Source organism: Arachis stenosperma, chromosome 3, assembly GCF_014773155.1.
Source record: "Arachis stenosperma cultivar V10309 chromosome 3, arast.V10309.gnm1.PFL2, whole genome shotgun sequence".
In the NCBI taxonomy this organism is placed as follows: Eukaryota; Viridiplantae; Streptophyta; class Magnoliopsida; order Fabales; family Fabaceae; genus Arachis; species Arachis stenosperma.
The window spans coordinates 171,608,782-171,630,692 of NC_080379.1; the positions used below are offsets into that span (position 1 = coordinate 171,608,782).

General features: G+C 34.7%; 4 protein-coding genes and 1 long non-coding RNA gene across 8 annotated transcripts; 1 reads left to right on the forward strand and 4 right to left on the reverse strand.

The window, feature by feature from the left end:
- Positions 1–774: 774 nt before the first annotated feature.
- LOC130969860 (uncharacterized) lies at positions 775–3,267 on the reverse strand. Its single transcript, XM_057895764.1, has one exon. It carries the CDS (start codon positions 2,894–2,896, stop codon positions 1,100–1,102), a length of 1,797 nt encoding a protein of 598 aa, XP_057751747.1. The 5' UTR covers positions 2,897–3,267; the 3' UTR covers positions 775–1,099.
- Positions 3,268–3,546: 279 nt separating this feature from the next.
- On the reverse strand, positions 3,547–6,014 carry LOC130969878 (protochlorophyllide-dependent translocon component 52, chloroplastic). The gene is made up of 6 exons (XM_057895783.1): positions 5,341–6,014; positions 5,034–5,221; positions 4,848–4,933; positions 4,592–4,755; positions 4,310–4,498; positions 3,547–4,221 (listed from the first exon to the last, which is right to left on the reverse strand). The coding sequence occupies exons 1-6, from the start codon at positions 5,887–5,889 to the stop codon at positions 3,778–3,780; spliced, it is 1,620 nt and encodes a 539-aa protein (XP_057751766.1). The 5' UTR covers positions 5,890–6,014; the 3' UTR covers positions 3,547–3,777.
- A 183-nt stretch (positions 6,015–6,197) lies between these two features.
- On the forward strand, positions 6,198–9,790 carry LOC130969879 (uncharacterized). 4 transcript variants are annotated; one of them, XR_009081938.1, is made up of 8 exons: positions 6,198–6,609; positions 6,800–6,927; positions 7,351–7,482; positions 7,593–7,773; positions 7,855–7,922; positions 8,630–8,719; positions 8,964–9,217; positions 9,343–9,790. It is a non-coding gene; the product is annotated as an uncharacterized LOC130969879 (long non-coding RNA). The 4 variants fall into 4 exon arrangements; XR_009081940.1 differs by lacking the exon at positions 7,351–7,482 and having other exon boundaries at positions 6,200–6,609; positions 8,581–8,719; XR_009081939.1 differs by lacking the exon at positions 7,351–7,482 and having other exon boundaries at positions 6,211–6,609; positions 7,581–7,773.
- Positions 9,791–10,765: 975 nt separating this feature from the next.
- Positions 10,766–13,455, reverse strand: LOC130970830 (uncharacterized). The gene is made up of 2 exons (XM_057897024.1): positions 13,240–13,455; positions 10,766–12,226 (listed from the first exon to the last, which is right to left on the reverse strand). Exon 2 carries the CDS (start codon positions 12,189–12,191, stop codon positions 10,983–10,985), a length of 1,209 nt encoding a protein of 402 aa, XP_057753007.1. The 5' UTR covers positions 12,192–12,226; positions 13,240–13,455; the 3' UTR covers positions 10,766–10,982.
- A 3,084-nt stretch (positions 13,456–16,539) lies between these two features.
- Positions 16,540–20,074, reverse strand: LOC130967463 (IQ domain-containing protein IQM2). Its single transcript, XM_057892328.1, has 9 exons — positions 19,922–20,074; positions 18,942–19,448; positions 18,740–18,854; positions 18,564–18,629; positions 18,373–18,461; positions 18,191–18,278; positions 17,861–18,100; positions 17,664–17,765; positions 16,540–17,550 (listed from the first exon to the last, which is right to left on the reverse strand). Exons 2-9 carry the CDS (start codon positions 19,421–19,423, stop codon positions 16,732–16,734), a joined length of 2,001 nt encoding a protein of 666 aa, XP_057748311.1. The 5' UTR covers positions 19,424–19,448; positions 19,922–20,074; the 3' UTR covers positions 16,540–16,731.
- Between the last annotated feature and the right edge of the window lie 1,837 nt (positions 20,075–21,911).

A 21,911-nucleotide genomic window follows, 5' to 3' on the forward strand; every position in this document is an offset into this window, starting at 1 on the left:
TCCTGCATTTTCGATATCTGATTGATTTTATTTAACAACTGCATGTTGATTATGTGAGAAAGACATTCCAACGTAAAATCCTGCGATCATTACTTGCTAGCTTCTTGGTGCACAAATGGAATATGCTAACGGAAATGTCATTTGGCAACTTAGAAGGACTCCCAAGTCCCAACACGAGTGTGCATAAGATCCTAACAAAAATGGACTGCATAGTAGTGTAACAATTAAGTAATTCCTCCTTTTTAAAGTGTATTCAACTCGGCGGAATGCTAAATTCCATTACAGCATCATGTACTCCTAGTTGCCATGTTTTGCTAAACACTGAACATGAACGTGCTCATCCTTGTAACTCCCAGTCATAAGGTTATCTTACTTGGACCACGGAAGCTGACCGTGTTTTGTTTAGACTGGAATAAATCAATAAGAATGAACAGTATGTGAAGACAATCAGTTATTAACACAAAATGCAGATGGTAAAAAATGGTGTCGTCTTAAAATGAAATCCATCCTAGAGCGTAGAGGTATAAGAACAAAAGCAAAGTATAATCAACAATGGAGAAAGACATGGAAGGTACTGGTTTGCCATAAAATTGCAATCCCCTGCTGTCCAAGAGATCTGTTATTGGCTTACTGAAACGGTGTCATGACAGAAGTAAATGATGATTGAAATGCACACAGCAAGAGGGGAGTTAAGTTTCAGAAAAAAACTACAGGGATTTGCTGAGCTAGTAGATGAAGTTTGGCTATAAAGTTCATAATGTGCTAAAACATAAGTATCAAATAGAATCTTAAACGCCTTGGACAAATGTTGCATTAGCTAATTTAGACTTGAAGCCCTTCTTCAGTTTCAATATACAGACGACTCAATCAATAAGAAAACATTCTAACGAAGAGGAAGAGAGAAGGGGAGATCCCATAGTTGTACTTGTATAACATCATGGCAACTCAAAATCATCAATCATCATTAGAATACAATAAAAGAACAAGCAAGTACAACAAGAAGCTCGATTTACCCCAATGGTATGAATCTGAAACTGACTAGACCTGATTCAACTATAAAAATTCCCAATAAACATTGAAACCATGAGCATCAACATGATCAGCATGTATTTACGCCGTCCTTGCAATCTTTAGTCAAATTATAGAATGTCTCTACGTGTGTCTTACCACGATAAAAGACTTCTGTATCGACTGCAGCTCTCATGTACCCATCAAACTCGACTGGTTTTCCGTTGTTGAGAAGTGTGGTTTCGTTGTACCACTCACTCGTAGTTCCCCACAGTTCCTTATAATCATCAAGCAAATGGACCTTGTAGTTGGGTCTCAACTTGTCGAAGTAATTGTAGAAAGGCTCATTGGTGGCAATATACAAATTCCTCTGAGGTTGGATCATTCCTTTCAGCTTCTCAACAAGAACATCCGGCGATGTGTCATAATCTAAATGGGGCCACAGCTCCTTGTTCTGAGCTTTCTCGCCTCGAACCACATGGACTGCATCAAAATCCCAGTCCATCCTTCCACTAATCTCTGTAACAATATTCATCAACCTCTTGGACTTCCACAAAGCATGCCAGGGCCTCTGAATATACTTTGCAGCCTCGCCTTCGCAGACTCTATACCAGTAATTCTCCGGCTCCGGCGCATCAAACTGCCTCCAAATGATGGTGCTCTTGTCCTTCTTAAGCTGCATGGGAGTCACCTTGTGTGTCACAACCTTCCTAACAGGAACCTTGTTCCTCTTCAAATGGGTCTTATCCCACTTCTTCCAATCTCTCACGAACTCACCTTCCTCCACAATGGAAGCCACCTCCTTCAGATGCTCGAAATCGAAATAATACCGAAAATCCTTCCCTTCTTCATCCTTATGGCTAGGATTATATGTTGCAGCTAAGCAAACACTCAAATCCATCACAAAAGTCCTATTCAAAAACATAGCCTCACCCAATCCACACAAGAAGCTCCACATATAATGGTTCATCCCTTTGCAATAATCCCCACCCCTTGAATAATACAGATACTTGCCATTCCTAAAGTTAATTGCGGATCCCAAAGTAGGAATAGTATCATTAATCTCATCATCACGGTTTGAAAATTTTGGCAAAGCCTTACCCTTACCGTTGGCACCACTGCGAGCACCTTCATTTCGCGGACGGAGCGCCGGGTTCCTCCGCGCATTGCTACCTGAATGCCATCGGCCGGCGTGCACCACCTTGTACTTACAATCGTCGGTGAGCTGGAGCTTGAACCGCCGGAAGTCACGGTACTTCCGCCACGACTTCTCCCTCTTGTTCCGGAACCGCCACGCGACGTCGCACTCGTCGGCTGTAGAGCCGTTCACCGGCGTCTGGTAATCAAAGAACGCGATCGACTTGAACGTCCTTAGGTTGAACCTCTCGACTGCAATCAAGACGCGAGGATCGGAGCAGTTTAGGGTTCCGGCGGCGGCTGCGTCGGCGCAGGGTCCGCGGACGACACCGACGGCGTCATCAGAGTCGGCAGGGGAAGCTAACGGCGGGGTTAAATTTGCGATCCGCTCCTCGGCCTTCTCGATGACGGCCTCCGTGACGGCAGGAGCGGCGGCCGATTGTGAAGGAAAGGGAAGCGGTGGATCCTGTGGCGAAGGGGAAATATCCTCACCGGTTTTGATGATAGAAGTGTCGATGTGAAACGTGGCATTTTCTGATTGGGTGAAGAGAGTAGTGAGTGCTGGCGCTGATTGGAGCCATGGGTCTGGTGGCTGGTAGGTAATGGCAATGACGGTGAAGATTAGGACCGAGAAAACGAAGACAGAGAAACAGAGGTTGCTTATGAGCTTTATCATGTTCTGTGCTATTGGCTCCGCTGCCGTGGTGGCGGCGGCGGCGGAGCTGCTTGGGTGTGAGTGTGAGTCCTTCATTGTGTTTCTGAGATCTGAGTTGTGGTGCGGGGTGGGTTCAAAGAAAAGAAACGATGCGGCAATGCGTAGTGTGGAAGGAAGGTGGTTCAGATGAGTAGGATCTGTTGAGCGTGATTACTCACTTAACTCTCTGATTACTCATTAATCTAATCTTTTATTACTACTTACTTTCTACTTACTCCTGCTGGCATAGCAGCGGATACAGTTTGACTCTCTGAGGATCAAGATTCAAGAGTTCGATTCTGTGGTTGCCATATTCTTCTTCTTCTGTATGTCGGTCTTCGTTTGTAGCCAACGAATTTACAGTTGTGAGTATGTTGTCGCCGTCTCTTTTATTGTTTTCTCTAATCTAATTACTTCTCTTAGCCTACATCTTCTATCATATTCTTACAACCTTTCCAACCTACCTACCATTATTGTTTTCTCTAAAACTTACATGTGAAATTATTACTTGAGAATCTTAGATATAAATAATATAATATAATCAAACATGTAAAATCGTTATCAGCTAACAACTTCATATGTCTCCAACTTAAAAATATTTACATTTTTAGTGTCTAAAAATATTGTGTGCTAATAATTTTATTTATTTATACAGTTATTCGAATAGAAAGAAATATTCACTATGGTTTCTTAGACAAGATATTTGATCAAAATTCATTGCATTCTGCCAGAGCTATGCTCAAAGTGGTGTGCGTGGACTGAAGTAATTATGTGCCACTGGTCCGAATAGTTGGCACTTTGAAAACATTTTTTCCTAAATAAAATCACCCAAAACGGATTGTAAGCTTGGAAATAGCGTGATTCGAAGCATCTATATTTTATTTACTACACATATGAACATAGTTCAGTTGTTCACATCAACTATTATGCATTTCAGGTCAGCGGAATGCATGGTTGTAATCATGATAACGGAAATTCTTGTATATGAAGTGAGCTAGCCAACGAGACAAGGCGAATGAGAGCACTGCAACCACAACCATTGAACTTCTTGTGAATGTAGACATGGTTCCCTGCTTCATTGCAGCAACAATCCCTATTGAAGCAACACATATGATCTGAAGCGCCACTTCAGCCACATTGAGGCTCTTATATGCACGGTTGCAGCTCCGGCAGTTCACCACATGCGACCAATACCTGTCGAAAAGCTGCTCCCTGGGTGGCGTTGGCGCAAGAACTCCACTGTATTTACCTCTCCAATCAACTTGCCCACCTGCATACTTGTTTAGCCACTTTCTAAAACCGACCACAAGTGCATCTGACTTTGTTGGCACGAAACAGGCTTTCGCCCAGTTCGCTGAACCAACTTCCATAAGTTTGTATTCCTGTCAAAACAATTTCATCACTTCTCAGAGGATGGTAATTGGTAAACAAAGGAAGAGTAGTAGCTATTCAGACACAAATCTGAATTACCTCAACATGAAGAAGATATAAATCTGAATCTAGAATAAGGTTTTGTCCAATATGAAAAAACCACCGCGGCACAATTTTGTCCATCCACAGTCCAAAGTTTCGTGGGAAGCACCATATCAGTCTGCTTTTACCAGGACTAACTGGAATGCAAACAAAGATTAAGGAAAATTTCTTCTGTTTTGATGACTTCTGCATTAATCAAATTCAACACACATTATACAACCTCATAAAAAACTGTGTTGGTATGTTTGCACCAAAAACTCACATTTCTCAATAATTTACCTGATTTTCACCGGATGGCGCAGGTTGATCGTGGCTATATGCATAAAATACGCATGGCGGCATGAATTTGCTTTTGCTCCAACCTTGCTCTGCTAAAAAACCGTTGACATCAAACTTTTCAATTGCCAATTCTAGTGGCCTGCCTCCTTCTCTATCAACTTTCTCTGCAGAGTCAGTTAAGCCCTCTACACATGTGAGTGTCATGTATAAAAGCAAATATAAATTGAACTGAATTTAAAGGATTTATCTTATATGCCTTTTGGTTTCTGAGTACGCATTATTCCATAATGTGCGTACGGAACATGTGCAGGGTCCATAAGGTTCTCGATCAGCACCTCATAGCTGAAATCAATATTCATTTTGTTAGAAAGCTGTGCTAAGCGGAGGAACAGTTTTCATGACTTGAAAGAAATCTCTTGGATACTGGAACTATGATACATACCCATAAGGAATATCTCTGTTTCCCATCAAGCTAGTGTATGAGGGGTCATCAATCTCTGGTATGTATGGGGGTTTCTTTCTTTCAAGAATATCTTTATATTGAGGATCAGAATTTGGCCAAAACCACAACATACCATTCTGCACAGTACTTGGGTATGCGGCTACACATGCTTTTTTGAAGGTATGAAACTGCATATTACCACAACTTAATGATTGTTTTATAGAGCATATCAGACAATGAAAGGAAAAACAAGACAAAAATTAATAGAACATTGACTATGAATGTTACTAATAAGAATTGTTATTACCGGAGGAGCATCAGGGGGTGCCTGAGGAATGAGCTTACAGTCCCCAGAGCCATTAAAACACCAACCATGGTAGACACACTGCAATCTGCCCCATTGATCGATCCTTCCCTCAGACAAAGGTGCCAATCTGTGAGGGCATGCATCATCAAACACCTTCCATGCACTCTCATTCCTATCCCACCACACAACCACATCAATCCCCAACACTTTCTTCCCGTGGGGTGCCCTCTTGTCAAGGTCACATATTGGCATCACTGGATACCACTGAGAGTACCAATCAAACTTCTCTCCCTTTGATTCAACTTCTGTCTCAGCCTCAGGTGTGTTGCTGGATTCTGTCAATGGAGATGGTGACAAGGCAGTGAAAAGCTTGGATTTTGATTTGTTTCCATGAACCATAGAGTGTAATGGTGAATTGGTTACTTGAGTAGTAGTATTAGTAGTAGTAGTGCTGAAGAACATGGATTTCCTAAGTGGTGGGGTTGTTGGTTCATGCGGTGTTGGGATGTGAAGAAATGAAGGAGCAGAGAAAGATATCATAGTTTCCATAGTTTCCTTTTGGTTCAATGAATCCAAAGGAACTAGAAGTACAAGAGAGGAACACAAATGCAAGAAACCCAGCACTTCAACTCATCAGAAGATGTTGAAGAAAAACTAGTGGCTCAAGTTTGTCAATTTTATAGTGATCATTCCGTTTTTGGTATTTATGTGACGAAAAGAAACCTGAGCCTCAAAAATGTGCAAGGACAAAATGCTTTTTCAACACACTATCTCTATGCGTGGATAAACTACCCATACTCCCCACTATTTACCTTTTCAGTAGAAATAGATCCTCCCAATTCTTTTATTTTAATTAAGAGAAAAAATATATAATCTCTTCAATTATATTTTATTCTCTTAAAGAAAATAAAAAATGAAGATAATTCATTCCCGTGAACACATCCAAAGTGGTAGGAACTCATTAAATTCAATTTATTTTTTACTCTAATTCTCTTCCCTTTTAAACATTCTTTCAAAGAGAAGAGAGACATTTGGCTTTGCCTCATTCTACCGCCGTTGCACCACGCTTTCAGATCTAATTGCGTCGTCACTGGTTATCTATTCCTTGCCCTACTTCCTCGCTCATTCTATGCTCTTCACCGTGAGCCGTCGCTGATACACTGCCCCTCGCTGTTTCTCGCCGTCGCTGCTGGGTGGTCTCGCCTTTTCTCACTGCCGTGTCTGCAATTGGAGCGCCTATACCTCTCTCCAACATGGTTTGCATCAGAGGTAACAACTAGTAACTTTTTTTTACTCTATTCAATATTTTAATTGAAAATTGTTATTGATTCTTGTATCGGACCTTGTCTTGCCACTTGAGTGGATCATTATGTTCAAAACACAATTCTTAGCCTTTTCACGTGTTTATGCACATCAAATTATGAACATTGTGATTGCGTATCTATTTTCTTTTGCTCAGCTTGGTGTTGAAACTGTCCATGTCCTCATTGGCCCAGTTTCATACTCGTTGCTCTCCAAGCCTGCCAAGGGTGTTGAGAAGACCTTCTTTCTCTTCTCACTTCTCCCTGAGGTCCTCGCTGGCTACAAGTAAGAACTTTAACTTTCATATTGTAACTATTGCTTATTTTTATGTGATTATATGTGTGTCATATCTCTAACTCGCTCATATTTTTAAATTCAGCAAAGTCACATTTACTAGTGTAGTCATATTTGTAAATTGATTCTATTTTTTGCTCATTTTTTATTTGGGGATAATGGGATCAGAAAATGCATTGAATATTTGAACTTGAATCTTTTTTTCACTTGCTAGAAATCTGTCACAACTCATAATATTTTTTGTTGAAGTTTGATTAAAGTATGTTCAAAGTTAAAAGAAATGTTAAGCAATTTTCCCTAAAATTCAGACATAGTTTATGATAAGATGTAATGTCACTATTTCATCCATGTAGCAAACCCTAATTAGGAATGGGATATAAGGTAATTATTATTTTCATTGTTGCATTGCATAAGGTAAGAGGGCATGGATGTGTGTGCGAAAATTTCTTGGTGTGATGTATTATTACACATTGAGTTTGAACATCGAATTATAAAGGCCAACGCATTATGAGAACCAACAAGTATCTGCCAATTTCTTCATATGAGGTCTCAGCTTTCCATTCTTCACTTTTTCACTTGCATTTGATAAACTTGTATTAGTAAGTGGAAAATAGTACTTTTATGATGGTGATTCTTTTTCCAAGTAATGCTGGCAGGTGTTAATGCTGGCCAGCTTTTGGATGTGGCATTAATCATCCCGTGGTGAATGTGGCATGGAACAATTGAACAACTTGTCATATTTGTCGGGACATTGATCAATGTTAGTTAGAAGGCCCTGAATTTGACATTTTTGAAGATGACGTGCTTGATCATGTGAACACTGATCCCGATGAGATTGTAAGTATATATGTCAATGAGTTATGATAGTGTTCTAATTGCTTAATAGCTAGTAATGATACTGTTTTACTTATATTTTAGCATATGATAAGGATGCTTCGCATGGTAGCAATGAAACTGAAGATTGATTTGTAGCAAGCCAATGATTGGTAAGTTAGATAAAATCGATACAATAATGGTCAAGATGTATCTTTTCAACTTCACGTAATTTTTTTTTATTATGAATTCATGTTTTCGCTATTGCATGATCAAGTACCTTTTATTCATGTAATTTTTGGAATCTTGGCTCCAAAGCTCTACTTATTGAGTATGCTACAAAGTATAATATACTTTAAAAAAAAAAAGCATTATTAGGTCTTTGGCGGAATGTTACCCTTATTACATTTACAATTTACATACATACATATAAGAGCAATTCTTTGGTGCTTTTTTTACTCCGGTTAGTTTTGGTTTTTTTCTTTAGACCGAGATGTGTTTCTTTGCGTGGTAATGTGATTTATATTGCTTATTGCTTTGTTGCTGTGACCAATTATGGTAATAAATTATTATGGTTGTGACTTTTATATTCGCTGTTATTCCTTTTTCTTTTTTTAAAGTAGTTCCTCTATTCTGTATACTAATAAATCATCTTTGGTATAATAGCATCTTAAACAATCACAATTACTAGATATAATTTAAGTAGTATTGAATGACCTTTTGTGAGCTGATTATTGATTAAAGAAAAATTAGTTTTTATAGTTAAACAGGTTATTTGTGGTTTAGTAAGTAAATTTAGTCTACTGTGCATGCTTGTGATTTTCATTGTAGGTAACTGATTGCTTTATTGTAAGTGCAACCCTTTGATTTTCTCGTGTAGAGATAGAACCATAAGGTAAAAGACTTAACTGCCAAGGATATTCCCTCTTGCGAAGAATACAAGGCCTGTGTGTGAACCTGGAGACAAATGGTGAGAGTTACTTTTGGAAAGGATAAAGTGTGATCTTTTACTTTTGAATGTTTTTTCTCTCATGTCTTTTCTTGGTCCTACGAATAAATGGTGAGAGATTACACTTTATCTCTAAAGTGAAATTCAAAATTTAGAAGATCCGAATCCTTTTGAAAACATTAGGGAATAGAGACAAAAAATATACTTTATCCATATCTAAAAAATAGCAATGTGTGTAACCCTGAAAACGGTGTTTGCCATGCAGATATCTATGGTGCGGGAAGCATTCATTCGCCATTACTCAACATAAGCATCACCGCAGTATATACGAAGAGGCGGATGCAAACAAAAGGCGAAAGTGATATGCACGACCCCTCATTGATCTCCACATGAAAAATATGAGGGAATGAAGGACTGCTAGGGATAAGAGAGGAAACTGAGCCCTTTTTTAGAGTTTGATTTCAGCAACGATTTTTGTTCTCACTCTCACTTCTGATATTCCAAATCAATCCTCCTCAGGTTTTAGCCATTGAATCACAATAGTAAATCCATTTTTTTTTTTGTTAAAGCATGGCAAATGTTTCAAAATTCTGCTCATCAATTCTGGTATTGTGTTATTTCTAACAGTAAGTTTAATATTTCAGATGTGCCAGGGGGAGCAATCATAATCCGAGAACACACTGCGATGAACGACTTGTTTTGTGGTTCAATGAGGTTCATCTCTTCACACCAAGAGATCAACTTAGTTTTGGATATGTTACTTACAGATTAGGGTCTTCATGTTTCCAAACTGTTAATATAATTCACTGTTTTGTGTTGCACCCTCACACAGGAGAGCACTCTTCTCCCATTGAATGGGTTAAACGGTTGGATGAACTCAAGAGTAGCAACTTAAGAGAAACTAGAGGAGGATTAGGTTTATTCACCCCTTATCAAGGGAATCTTAAATCTGTTGCTCTGCCAAATGTAACAAGAACATCTAAAGCAGGCTGAATTTTTGTTTAACATTATCCATCTCTTATGTAATTTTCCCCTCAAGATTTATTGTTAATTTACTTAATGAAGGTGAGGAAAAGATATATTTTCATTATCCATCTCTTATGAACGCTAAAATCGATTTTATTTTCCCGTTTCTTCCTCGGTTGCGCATAAACTACAGCTGATTAATTGAGATTGAAAATAGACACCTAAAAAAATAAGATTGAAAATTTAGGCTATACCAAAATTACTCACATGATTTGTTACCATTCCTTTAACTTGAGTACTCTAACCGAGTCAGACAAAAAGGGAGGACCAACGATCAATAAAGATTTCTTGGATTTAGAAAAATAATATTTTACTCTTCTTTTCTTCCTTGGCATCTTTCTTTCTTTTTTGCACCTTCTTATCGTTGTTATTTTATTGTTGTTGCTGCGTTTTTTTCCTCTTCCTCTTCCTAGTGATTTTGGATTATTATGCGTTTCTTTTTTTTTTTGATTTTTTATTTTTATTTTTGTTAAGAAACTAAATAAGAAGGTAAAATAAAAAAAATGAACCAAAAAAAGAAGAAAGAGGAGAAATTTTGAATTATCATTAAGTAATTTTGGTGTATTCTAAATTTAAATGAGGTGCACTTTTAGTTTGAACTTATTTTGAACTAAATTTGTTTATGTGTCGTCATTATTAAAAAATTTAAAAAATTTCGGTGCATTATGAATTTGAACTGTTACACAATAAAAAGAAGACAACGATGATAATAATAATAATAATAATAATAATAATAATAATAATAATAAATAAATAAATAAATAAATGAGGACAAAGGAGAAGGAGAAGAAAAAGTCGCAGCAGCCTTTTTTCACCAAAAACTTATAAACTACCATTAAACGTAATATAAATAGACTCATCGAAAAAACAATTCAAACTCCAATCTTCCATTCAGATTCATACCTTCAACTATGAACACATAAAATGCAGAGAAAAAAGAAAACATTGAGAAAATTTGAAAACAAAAAAAATGAAAGCCTCATAGAAAAGCCAGTTATATATAGTCGCACATCAAATCAAAAGGTTTATTAGAGATAGTGATGCGTGGAACTAAATTAGGTTATAGCAACTTGGTTGGACTTGATTTGTGAAGTAGATTGATTTTTCTACAGGAGATGGTATTTATTAGTGATGCAATTCTCTTAGAAAACAAAACAAGAAAAAAATGCAAAAGATTTCCTTGAAGGAATTAAATTAAATGATAATCACCAAATAAATTGTTCCAGAGACTGCATTATTTAAAACCTTATTGCCTATCCTATGACGACGACCATCCTTGGTCACGCCATCGTAGATGATGTCCAGCAGTCCTTCCAGATGACGAATTGCCATAATTTCTTCCAAATGAAGGTGTGTTTTCCGGAGTAGTTCTAGAAATTCCTGATCGAGACATCCTTGTTGAAGATGTCATCCTCAACCCTGGGCTCACCTCTCTATAATACTGGTGAGCTTCACGAGGCATCCTTGATGACAGTGATAAGTTTGTTCTCCATCTAGCAGGACGGTTCGCCTGCCCAGCACGGGATGATGATATATTTCTGCCTCTCTGACTTCTCTCTGGTTGATGTGCTAAAGGTAAATTGGATCTCCATCTAGCCGATTGACTTCTTTGTGTACCATTTGGTATCCTCTGCATTGTTCCAGACCTTCTATCATGTAATGGCATTCTATGTCTAGAACTCGACATCAAACTAGCCATCCTGTTAGCATCTTCAATAGAAGAAAATATTTCATACAAGAAAAAGGACATTAAATCAGCAAGATCCCCAGTCAACATTGTGTCTCTGTTATCAACATCAGATCTTGCATGAATTGAGCTAAAAAGATCTTCTAAGTCCCTTTCCCGTTCCATCCTCGTCCAATCACTTTGTCGCGAGGGATCCACCTCAGATGGTCGGACGGATGGATGCTCAGACCTAGCATGCTTCCGGAGTTCTGCATATGTCCCTTGGAATTCACAAGTCTCAGAAGCGCAACTCCTTGGTTTAGAATTCATGTGCCTACGAGCAGGCTCCAAGACCATATATCCAAATATCTCTCCCCGGCAAAGAGGGCAGATGAGCTTTGCCTGCAATTGGCTCCCATATTCTGGGGAGTGTCTAGGCTCTAATTGAACGTCCCTACCGTTAGAGGTTGTGCTTGTGAGAGGGATTTCTTGCAGTATTGTTGACGAGAGATGAGAACCAAATGACTTGCAAAACTGGTCAAGGCAGTTGGAGTGCCGGTAACTGGTATTACACATATAAGGACGGCAACCCATCTCATGGGAAGAACATTTCAGAAGAACAGCGTTGTGTGGAGATTCCATGCAAATAGGACACCTAGCATCCTCCCATTCTTTCACGTCATCAATCGATCCCACCAAATTCTTGGGTTTATGTAGCTCATCGTTTTTGGAGTTGGAAGGGTAAGGATGCGACCTAGTGCAATCAATAGATTGGGACCGAGCTCTTCTAATTTTTGGCATTTTCGAAATTCAAGTTCTTGTTTATCAAAAAAATCCTGCCACATATCAAATCATCCAAACAAAAATCGGTGACGACAGATGAATTCTAATTGAAATATCGAATAATGCAAACAAGATTAAAACATTCATAAGAAAAACCAAATAATTAATATTCTCTCCCACTTCATCCTCACACAGTTTTTGAGATAACAGGGGATTTATTCTAAAATCTACCTGAGATTGTTAATTCTGAGATTTTGAAGATTGCATCAACCTAGCAAAATTGGTTGAAATCTCAGAGGTTCAAGTTAAAATTTAGTATGGCCTATATTGGTTTCAATATAAAGAGCCCTTTCATAATCACAAGTGTTATGCAACACATCAGACATACTACCATCATTTGATAGTATAAATGGAAATCAAAGGGAATAAAATTTCAAAACATTGATAGTTAATGCAAAAAGGAGCACTTTTTAATCACACCAAAACAATAATCAACAAACAATTATTTGATGCACTAATAGCTACAGTGATCTAACCACTTATCTAACATAGAAACAAAACAACAAAGAGGTGGCTGCAAGCCTGCAACAATATTGGACAACACCGGTCTATACTGAAAGTAACGGCCAGGGAATGAATATAAACATGCTATAGCAATCTGAAGCTGCTTCCTTATATAGGCTTTCGTTTCCAGAAGCTGACCAAAATATCTAAATATTGTGAATCGAATTTATATATGACTTAACTAGCTCGCCCAGCATAACAGTAATGGCAGAATCAAAGGATCACGAATTCACGATGCTGAATTCAGAAAACCCTAAGAGTCTTGAAAAAACAAGAACTACTTTCTCTAAGCATTCCGATTATACTTGCCCTTTTTTAACTTCTCATATTTAGCAAATTAGACGGTTTTTCTCGAGATATGTTCAACTATACAAAATTGATAGCAATTAACCACTAATCGGCACTGTTTCAAACCGAATTTCGAGACCATAGAAAAACACTGCATAATAACGCGTTTGGAATGAAAAATTTGCGAGAAACAAGGGATGGAATTAGGGCTAACCTGGTTAGTGGAGTGCGAACAGATCAAAAGATTGAAGATCTATGCAACCCTATATATAAAGTGTTTGATTCGATTTGATGATTTACTGTTGAAAAATAAAAGGAAACACTTGTAAAAATTGCAATCCAGAACTTTCTAAATTCACGCCTTTTATTCCTCGTTTTCAGTACCCACTTCACTTCTTTCTTCTTTATTGGTTTTTCCTCTTACTTTTCGATTGTTCCTTAGGAGGGAAAAAAAAAAGAATAAGGATTAATTTATTGCCAAAATAATTTTGAATTCGAGAAATTAAGAATTAATTTATTACAGATTTTAACTTTATATAAATATATGTTATTAATTAATAGATTATTGTAAGACAAGATTCTAATCTTCAATATTTATTTAAATAGATAAATAAACTGATCTTCAATATATTTTTTTTAACTTATTTTTCACTTTTTGACTGATTCACTTTGGGCCATTATGGGCCTGAAATATGCTCCAGTTTTGGGCCCAAAAATCAATAGAACAATACCCTATATTTTTAGACTTTATCACAACCAAGACTCAAAAAAAAGAAAAAGAACAACTCTTTCACAACCATTTTCTCTCTTACTGGTTCCTTCCCTCTTTTTATTTATTTTTTTTTTAAATCCTGATGTTATGTTATTTCTACTGATTAGTATGCTATATCATACAAAGACACATTGAGAGAGAACACACAAGAGGATAATTGTCATGCGAAGAAAAATAACAAATTCTTTTTGTATCCCTATTATTGTGTATAAAATATGTTTAAATAACATTTTTCTCGTCGTAACTCTAATTTTATTTGTAAAAAGTTAATTCATTTTTTCGTACAACTAATTTTGGCACTGTATAATTAAAAAATATAGATATAAAAATAGAATGAATAATATATTTTAATATTGTAATTTTCAATATTTTTTAAAATTATGGGAGATACACGAAATTTGATTTGTGTTTTAAAAATTAAAAAAATTCGGAGTACACAAATCGAATCGTCTGAGTACACAAATAAAAAATTAGACGATTCAATTTGTACTTTTTAAATGAAATCATCCCATATTATAAAAATATATTACAGCAAATTACAATTTAAAAAAATATCGTTATTAATCTAATATTAAAAATAAAAATGTGACACTGTGTATCTATAATTCACAAATGGTTCGTAGAATAATTTTTTTTAAATAAATAATGAATTCTTTTAAAATGAAAGACAAAATAGAAGAATTAAGTTTGAATGAAGAGATTAACGTCATCCAAAATTCATGAATCAATCAATGTTCTTACGATTCCTAAGTTTAAACTTTTTTTTTAAAAAATGTGAAATATTTTCGGTGATAAACCTCTATTTTTTTCACCTTTGACTTTCATATACCGTGTTTAACAATAGCATTAAATATGTTAGGAAATAGGAAGGAATTAACTATAACAAACTAGACATACACAAAGTTCACCAACCAGAATATTTTTTCAAACTTAAACCGTGTTAATATGATGATAAAAGCAAAAAAAAATACAGAGAAAAATCAAAGGAGAAAACAATGTAATGGTTGGTGGTTGACATGGTGAGGTAAATCCACTCATATTTTTGTAGGAATCTATATGTTTATAATATGCAATAGAAAAAAAATAATGTTAAAAATTTATTTTGTACTCAAGTTTTATTCAAATAATATAAATTAAATTTAAATACCTTAATACTATGCAGTAAAAATTTTATTATTTAATTGTACCAAGAAAATTCTATACGTATGAAGATTGAAATTATTATTTATCGTCAATTTTTTTATCAACGGATTTTCTATCTAAATTAAAAAACTTTTTTACAATTCTGTGAATTCTTCTCCAAAAATTATACTCACATATATCTGTATATATAAAAGTATCAAATAAAACTCTTGTATTTCATTTCTTTATTCGTGTCATATATATATATAGTATATAAGATTCGTTACCAATTTTAAATTTGAATCTTATTTTAAATTTAAATCTTATCTTGTTTCAAACTTAAATCTTATTTTATCTTATCTCAAATTAAAATTTTATGAATAAAATCATATCACAATTCAATTTAAAAATAGAATAACTAATTAATTCAATTTTATTTAAACTTAGAATTCAAATTTAAAAATAGAATAACTAATTATTTTTAATTTTTATTTAATATTCTCAATCATCATACTATTATTATATTTTTTGTACTAATAAATAATATAATAATATTTATTTGAATTAATATAATTATTTATTTTATCAAATCAAAATAATAATTAAATAATTTTATATCAAAAATTAGAACACTCGTTAGTGTGCGGTGGTTCAATACTTAGCGGATAGTCATACTCAATTTACTAATTAAGATTGGTATCTAACAACACTTCTCAATGATCCGATAGTATAAAATAATATATTTTTACGAAACACTAAAAAATAACAAAGTATAATTTCTTTCCTCTTTCAACTCTTTGTTATATGGTTTAATTGTCAAACTCTAAATTATTTTCATTATTATAATAAACTGCGAATCATTCATTCAATTCCCTTAGTCAATGTTTTATTTATCTCAATCATTATAATCATAGAGATTAAACTCTTTACAGCGTTGACGGATTTCTTGTTGACTAATAATTAATTTTACAAGTATTTAAATCATACCCAATATCTATTCAACTAGCACACTAAGGAATTATGTGTCCGAAATCAAAGTATAATAAATATATTGTTAATTACTATGATAATTGCAAGTCAAAGAAACTCTAGTACCGTGTTCATCTTGAGAATATCCTATTGACAAATTTGCAGTAATTATAACCATTAGAAATTTTTAAAATGAGTCCGTTTAATGGGCATACATCTATATGCACTATTTATATAAAGAATTTAATAAATAAGATTTATTAATCTTTATCAAATAAAGACCATTATATATATATATATATATATATATTGATTTATCCGGATTATTCATGTCTATTTAAATAATTCTATGATAAAAAATAATTTAGATTAAATTATAAAAGATTTGTCTCTCAATATTATGATCACTTATCATAATAATAAATCTTTAAATTTATTCCAGAACTTTATTATATTAACTTTTTAACATAACAATAATAATAAATTATTTAACATATAATAGACTGAATTATGGTGATACTATTTATTTCCAACATCCTTGATGTTCAAGTTACTAATACTATCATGGTCTGAAAACTTATACACGGCAAAACATGCTTCCAGTTCTAAGAACAGTGCTTATAAGAAGATTGAATATTTCTTTGTATTAATAATTTACGGGTGCAAAATAGACCCTTGATAAAATTTTACAATTTCCATCCTACATTATACATGAGTGAAAAAAGAATGCCTATGTGAATTATAACATAAACAACATCAGAAAAATTTGTATACTAAAAACTTGTATACTTTTGTTACCTATTCACAACAGAAAAGAATAAATCAAATGGTAATTCTATTCACTCATGACATATGAATTACTGGTATCACTGATGTTCCTCTGATCAATGGGGAGAACTCTGATCTTGAATTATGCTCACTTCTTTGAGACATGTTCATATATTCAAATTGTGATTCTGCTGATGTATCACCACACAAACTTGCAATAGAAGAAACACTAGGACTCAAACCGGAGGTGGTTCTTTGAGCTAAAGGCGACTTGGTCCGGGCAGCGCTTCTTGGGGACAGGTTAACTTGCTCCAAAGCGCGAAACTGGAGTTCACTCGGGTAGTCCCTTACACAGCCGATTCGAGGTCCGGCTCCAGTTGTCCATTTGCAGGATAACTGCTTACCAAGTTGGTAGGATTTCATCCCTTTATGTGAGTTGATTCTCTTGAGTATTGACTCTTCTGGAACTGTTTCTTCATCACTCTCACCATCCTTTTTGTCACTCACATTTTGCTTAGGAGTTTGGTGGTCTAGCTCTGGTGCAAATGGTTCTGTTTCTTGATCAGCTGTAGGAGACTCCGGTTCAAAATTCTCGATACTTTTCGCAACATTTCCTTCCTCGCTTTCTAGTCCTTCAATTCCCCTTTTTGGTATTTGAAGACTGGATAGTTCTCTTCCAAGAATCTGGAATTGCCTTGAGCGAGGTGTTGTCAATGCAGAAGCTAGCTTGGTTTCCATCAAATTTGGATGCTTTTCGATGGAGTCTTGGACGATGCTCTCTTCGGTCTCCAAGCCACTGATGTTCTCAGTGAAGTCCTCTTCGGACGAGTGGCTTCTGAGATGTCCCATGCTTCTTACTGAAAATAATTCATCAGCCTCACCAACTGGAACCATCTGCACATAGAAAAGCAATTTCATTCAGAATATGTTTGTTTTTTCCAGCTTCTTGAAAACAGATCTTTACTATCACAAATTGGTAATCACTGCTTTGTTTCAAATTTTGATACCTTGACATCAGAGAGGTTCACATTGTTCTCTTGCAAGAATAAAATAAACTCCTGAAAGTTCTCTTCCGTCGGACGATAGTGACCACTATGAGGCCAAACAGCCTGTTGAAAACAAACAATATTCATTAGCCATCGAAGAAGACATCCGAAACTTAGCAAAAATAACAAAACTTTGAAACTTTCTGCAAGATTCGTACCTTCAAGACGCCATGTTCGACAACCAGACGGCCAGCAGAAGATGTAGCTCCTCCAGCCAAGAAGCTAGAATGTTGAAATGAACCTTTCTTTTTCTTGCCAACATACAGTGACTTAGATGTGCTAAGGACAAAAATCCACTTGGCATGTGCATCCGATTCGGTCGTGTCAAGGAGCTCTCCTGATTGTTTGTAGAAGAACTTTCCATCCTCTACAACAACTTCATAAGCCAACCTTTCCATCTGGAAGAAACAGCAATGAAAAATAATGAATCATCATCAAAAATCAATGGTGACTCAAGTAAATATATCTACTAAGGTTAATGTTCTTACCGGACCAAGATATTTGATACACTGAGTTTGAAGTTTAGTACGCGGGCACTTCTCGAGATTTACTTCTCTTCCTTCTCCAATGTCAAGCCTGCAATTTCAAATCAGAAGCTTAATCTCAAACTCCATTGTCTAAAATTAGCCAAAAATTGTAACAAAAGAAACTATTTTACAAAGAATATTACCAGTAGAAGAAGGGTTCTCTGCCTTGGCACTGAAGCCATTTATCATAATAGAAGTGCAAATTGTGTCCATAGCGATGGCGCGGGTCAATCTGTTTTACCAAACAAAAATTGGTCAGTAACATAATAACTGATCCTTGACTGCAAAACCAATTTGGCTGAAGATAAAGTACTAGTACAGTTGTTGAACTAACCGCTTCAAGCCAGTGTTGTAGAGCAAGCTTTTGAGCTTTATCATCTTTTGATAAACCTTTTCCAACCTGTAATGACAAAGACATGTTTAATATAGTTTCTTAAGGCCTTAATCTTGGAACTTATAAGATCAACTAAAATAAATCAAACTCTTAAGGCATAATAATGTTAACAATACCTTGGCAGCTCTGGTTCTAGCTCTAGACCAACGCGAAATGGCAGTTTCATGTTTCTCAATGTCAAAGAAAGATATCGAGCTGCGCTTGAGTTCTGCGAAATCTAAAAGCTTCCACCTATTCAAAAGATCAAACAAAAACATGTTAGAAACAGATTGAGTTTTGACAAGAACAAAAGAGGCTCTCAAGCCAACAAATTAGTACCAGCTTTGTTCAACAAGAATCGCGCAATCCGCAAGCTTTCTTCTAGTGCGAAAGCTCTTGTAAACTTTCTGTAATTTAAGTGCAGCCATGTGTTTAGGATTGTGTGGATTCAAAAGTGCTGATTGGATTGTTTCTGCTTCACATTCTAGCCTAGGAGATTCATCATCTGTGTCTTTAATCTTTTTGCTAATCTTTGAGACAAATGATTCAGTCTCTTTATCAAAGGAAAGAGCATTGTCTGAGATCACACCACTGATATCTTTTCGCTTGAAGCTTACAGATTTCTCTACTGTCATCTTCCCTGAACCTTGGGATTTAAGGATGGTTGGTTCTGAATCTCTGTTGTTGAAACTCACTGATCTTACTAGAGTCTTGATTTGGTCATTGCCGAAGTCAATGGATTTTACAACCATAGAATCTAATCCATCTTCGACATCATTGTACTTGGCAAATGGACATGAGAAGGAAAAAGATATCCCCATAAGACAACAAAACCAATCTGTGGTCCTGAAAACCACAAAAGAAATCAATATTAATATTAACCATACAAGATGCTGCATTTTCCATGTGTCAAAATTTATGGAATGCAAATTCAGTCATATAGCAAGACACATTCTATTTATTAGCATTTTTGAAACTGATAGAAAAGGAACTCATATTCTGCTGCTATAAAACAGACAGAAATGTTCACGGATCCGCAAACCCCAAAATCAAAAGCTTCCATTTTTAACCAAACCCAATATTTTCTTTCAAAAAAAATCCAGCCTTTATATCAATGAAATGAAAACAAGGAAACCCCATTTGGCCATTTCATTCCAAATACACCAACCAACCACCAAACCTTCCGATTCAAGAAAACAAGATAGAATCAGAGACTAAAGCAGCCAAGGAAGCCCATGGATCTCAAAAGAAAAATAAGGAGCAAGAAAGATTCTACAATGAAGAACAAGAGAGAGAATTGATGAGGTGCATTGGAGTACCTTAAAGATTCTGTGGCACAGAAAAACGAAGAATGGAGGTAAAGAATCTGAAAGTGTATTATAAGGTAAGAAATGAAAAAAAGCGTTGAAAGGTGAGATAAGATTCCTAAGGAATAATGGTAACTGCTGTTAGCTTTGAGTTGCAAATGAAGATGAGATGGTATCGTCGGCTACACACTCAATTTGAGATATATATACTATGCTGGGAGCAAGAAAATGAAGAGAGAGAGAGAAAGAGAGAGTGAAAAGGTTGAGAGAGAGAGAGAGAGAGAGAGAGAGAGAGAGTGAGACAGAGTTTCAAACCACGTGGAACCAACAACTTAGACTCACACATACACATATCAGTTTTTTTTTTTTCTCTTTATTTTACTTTTATTAATTTCAGTTTATTAATAACGATAACAAAAATTCAATAACTCTCACTCGGTTTCGTTCTGTTACAACTTGGAAAAAAAAATGCTTTCTATTTTTCGCAATAAATAATTTTAAGTATGGTTTTTTAGTATAAATATATTCTTATATGCGTTTTCTCAGTTTAATTTTTTAAAATTATAATAAAAATATATATGTAATAAAAAATAATTAAAAAATAAAAAAGTCTATAAAATATTTTCTTTTTTTAGTAGCATCTTATAATAGGGTTTATTGATGACGGCATAAATTTTTTATACCATCTTCTAATTATAATTAGTTTTTTTGGAATTATTTTTATCGATGCGACATTATATAATTTGATACGTGTTTAAAACTGCTTTATTAAATCAAAATTGAATTCTTATTGTATTTGTTATAAATCTTTTAAAATTATTCTTGAGTAAATATATAATTATTGTACACCCATATTTTAATAGGGTTTTATTCACCACACCCAAAAATAAAATAATTATAAAAAACCTAAAGTATATTCATATGAATTTTTAATTCTAAACAAATAAGTTCAATTAAATATTAAAGGAAAAATAATTTTCGGATAACCATTTCTTAAAATATATTTCAAATCCTAACAGACTATATATAGCATAGTACCAATATAAATTTTGTTTTTTTGAGTGAGATTAAAATAACACAAATAATAACCACGATTATTTAAAAGAAAAATTCCATGATTTTGACTTAATTGCTGCATTACTCATCATCTCTCACGTATGCATACATAACCGTACCCTCCAATGAAGTTAAGTATAATTTTCTAGGAAATAATCCTTGCGTTTTATATCCATTTAATTATCTAATTAAGAAGGGTCATTTTCATGACAAAGTCTTGGAGTAAAGTGCAATCCATTCAGATCAGAAGAATATATATCAAAGTGAGAATTGAATTGACCTTATCAAAATCAACAACATTTCGCAATTGCTTAGATCATCAAAGAGACACTTCTCGTACCCTATAGTTTAACCTCCAAGTAAGCAGCTTCTAACTACTTATTTTATTTTAATCGCTGACGAAAACTGTTGCAAATATTTTATATATACATATACATTCATCTAAATTTCAATTCGCTATGTATAATTAGTTACTGTACCTCCAAATACAACTAGTTATTAATATAGTATAAGCATACAAATTAAAGTATAGTCAAACTAAAAATATTGTGAGAATATATAATGTATGTGAAAGCTTAAAGAATCGGAAGCTTCTTGTTGCATTCGATTTCATAATAAAATGTCCCACAGACACCATACTATTTTATTATTGGCTCGTAATAACAAAATGTCTTTTTTTATAGCAATCCGAAAATATTGCTTTTTCCAAATAATTAATTGCCAAAAGTGATCAAGCATATCCGTAAAACATTTTTCCTCCTGTTAAATTCGACATGATTTTTAACTTTATACTCAATGATGGATTCAAAAAATTTTAAAAATAAAGATAAAATAATATAGTAAAATAATAAAAAATATTAATATTAATATATTTAAATATTTAAATTTTAGAGTATATTACTTAGTCAATTTTTTATAAATACATGTAATTAACCTATCTAAAAGT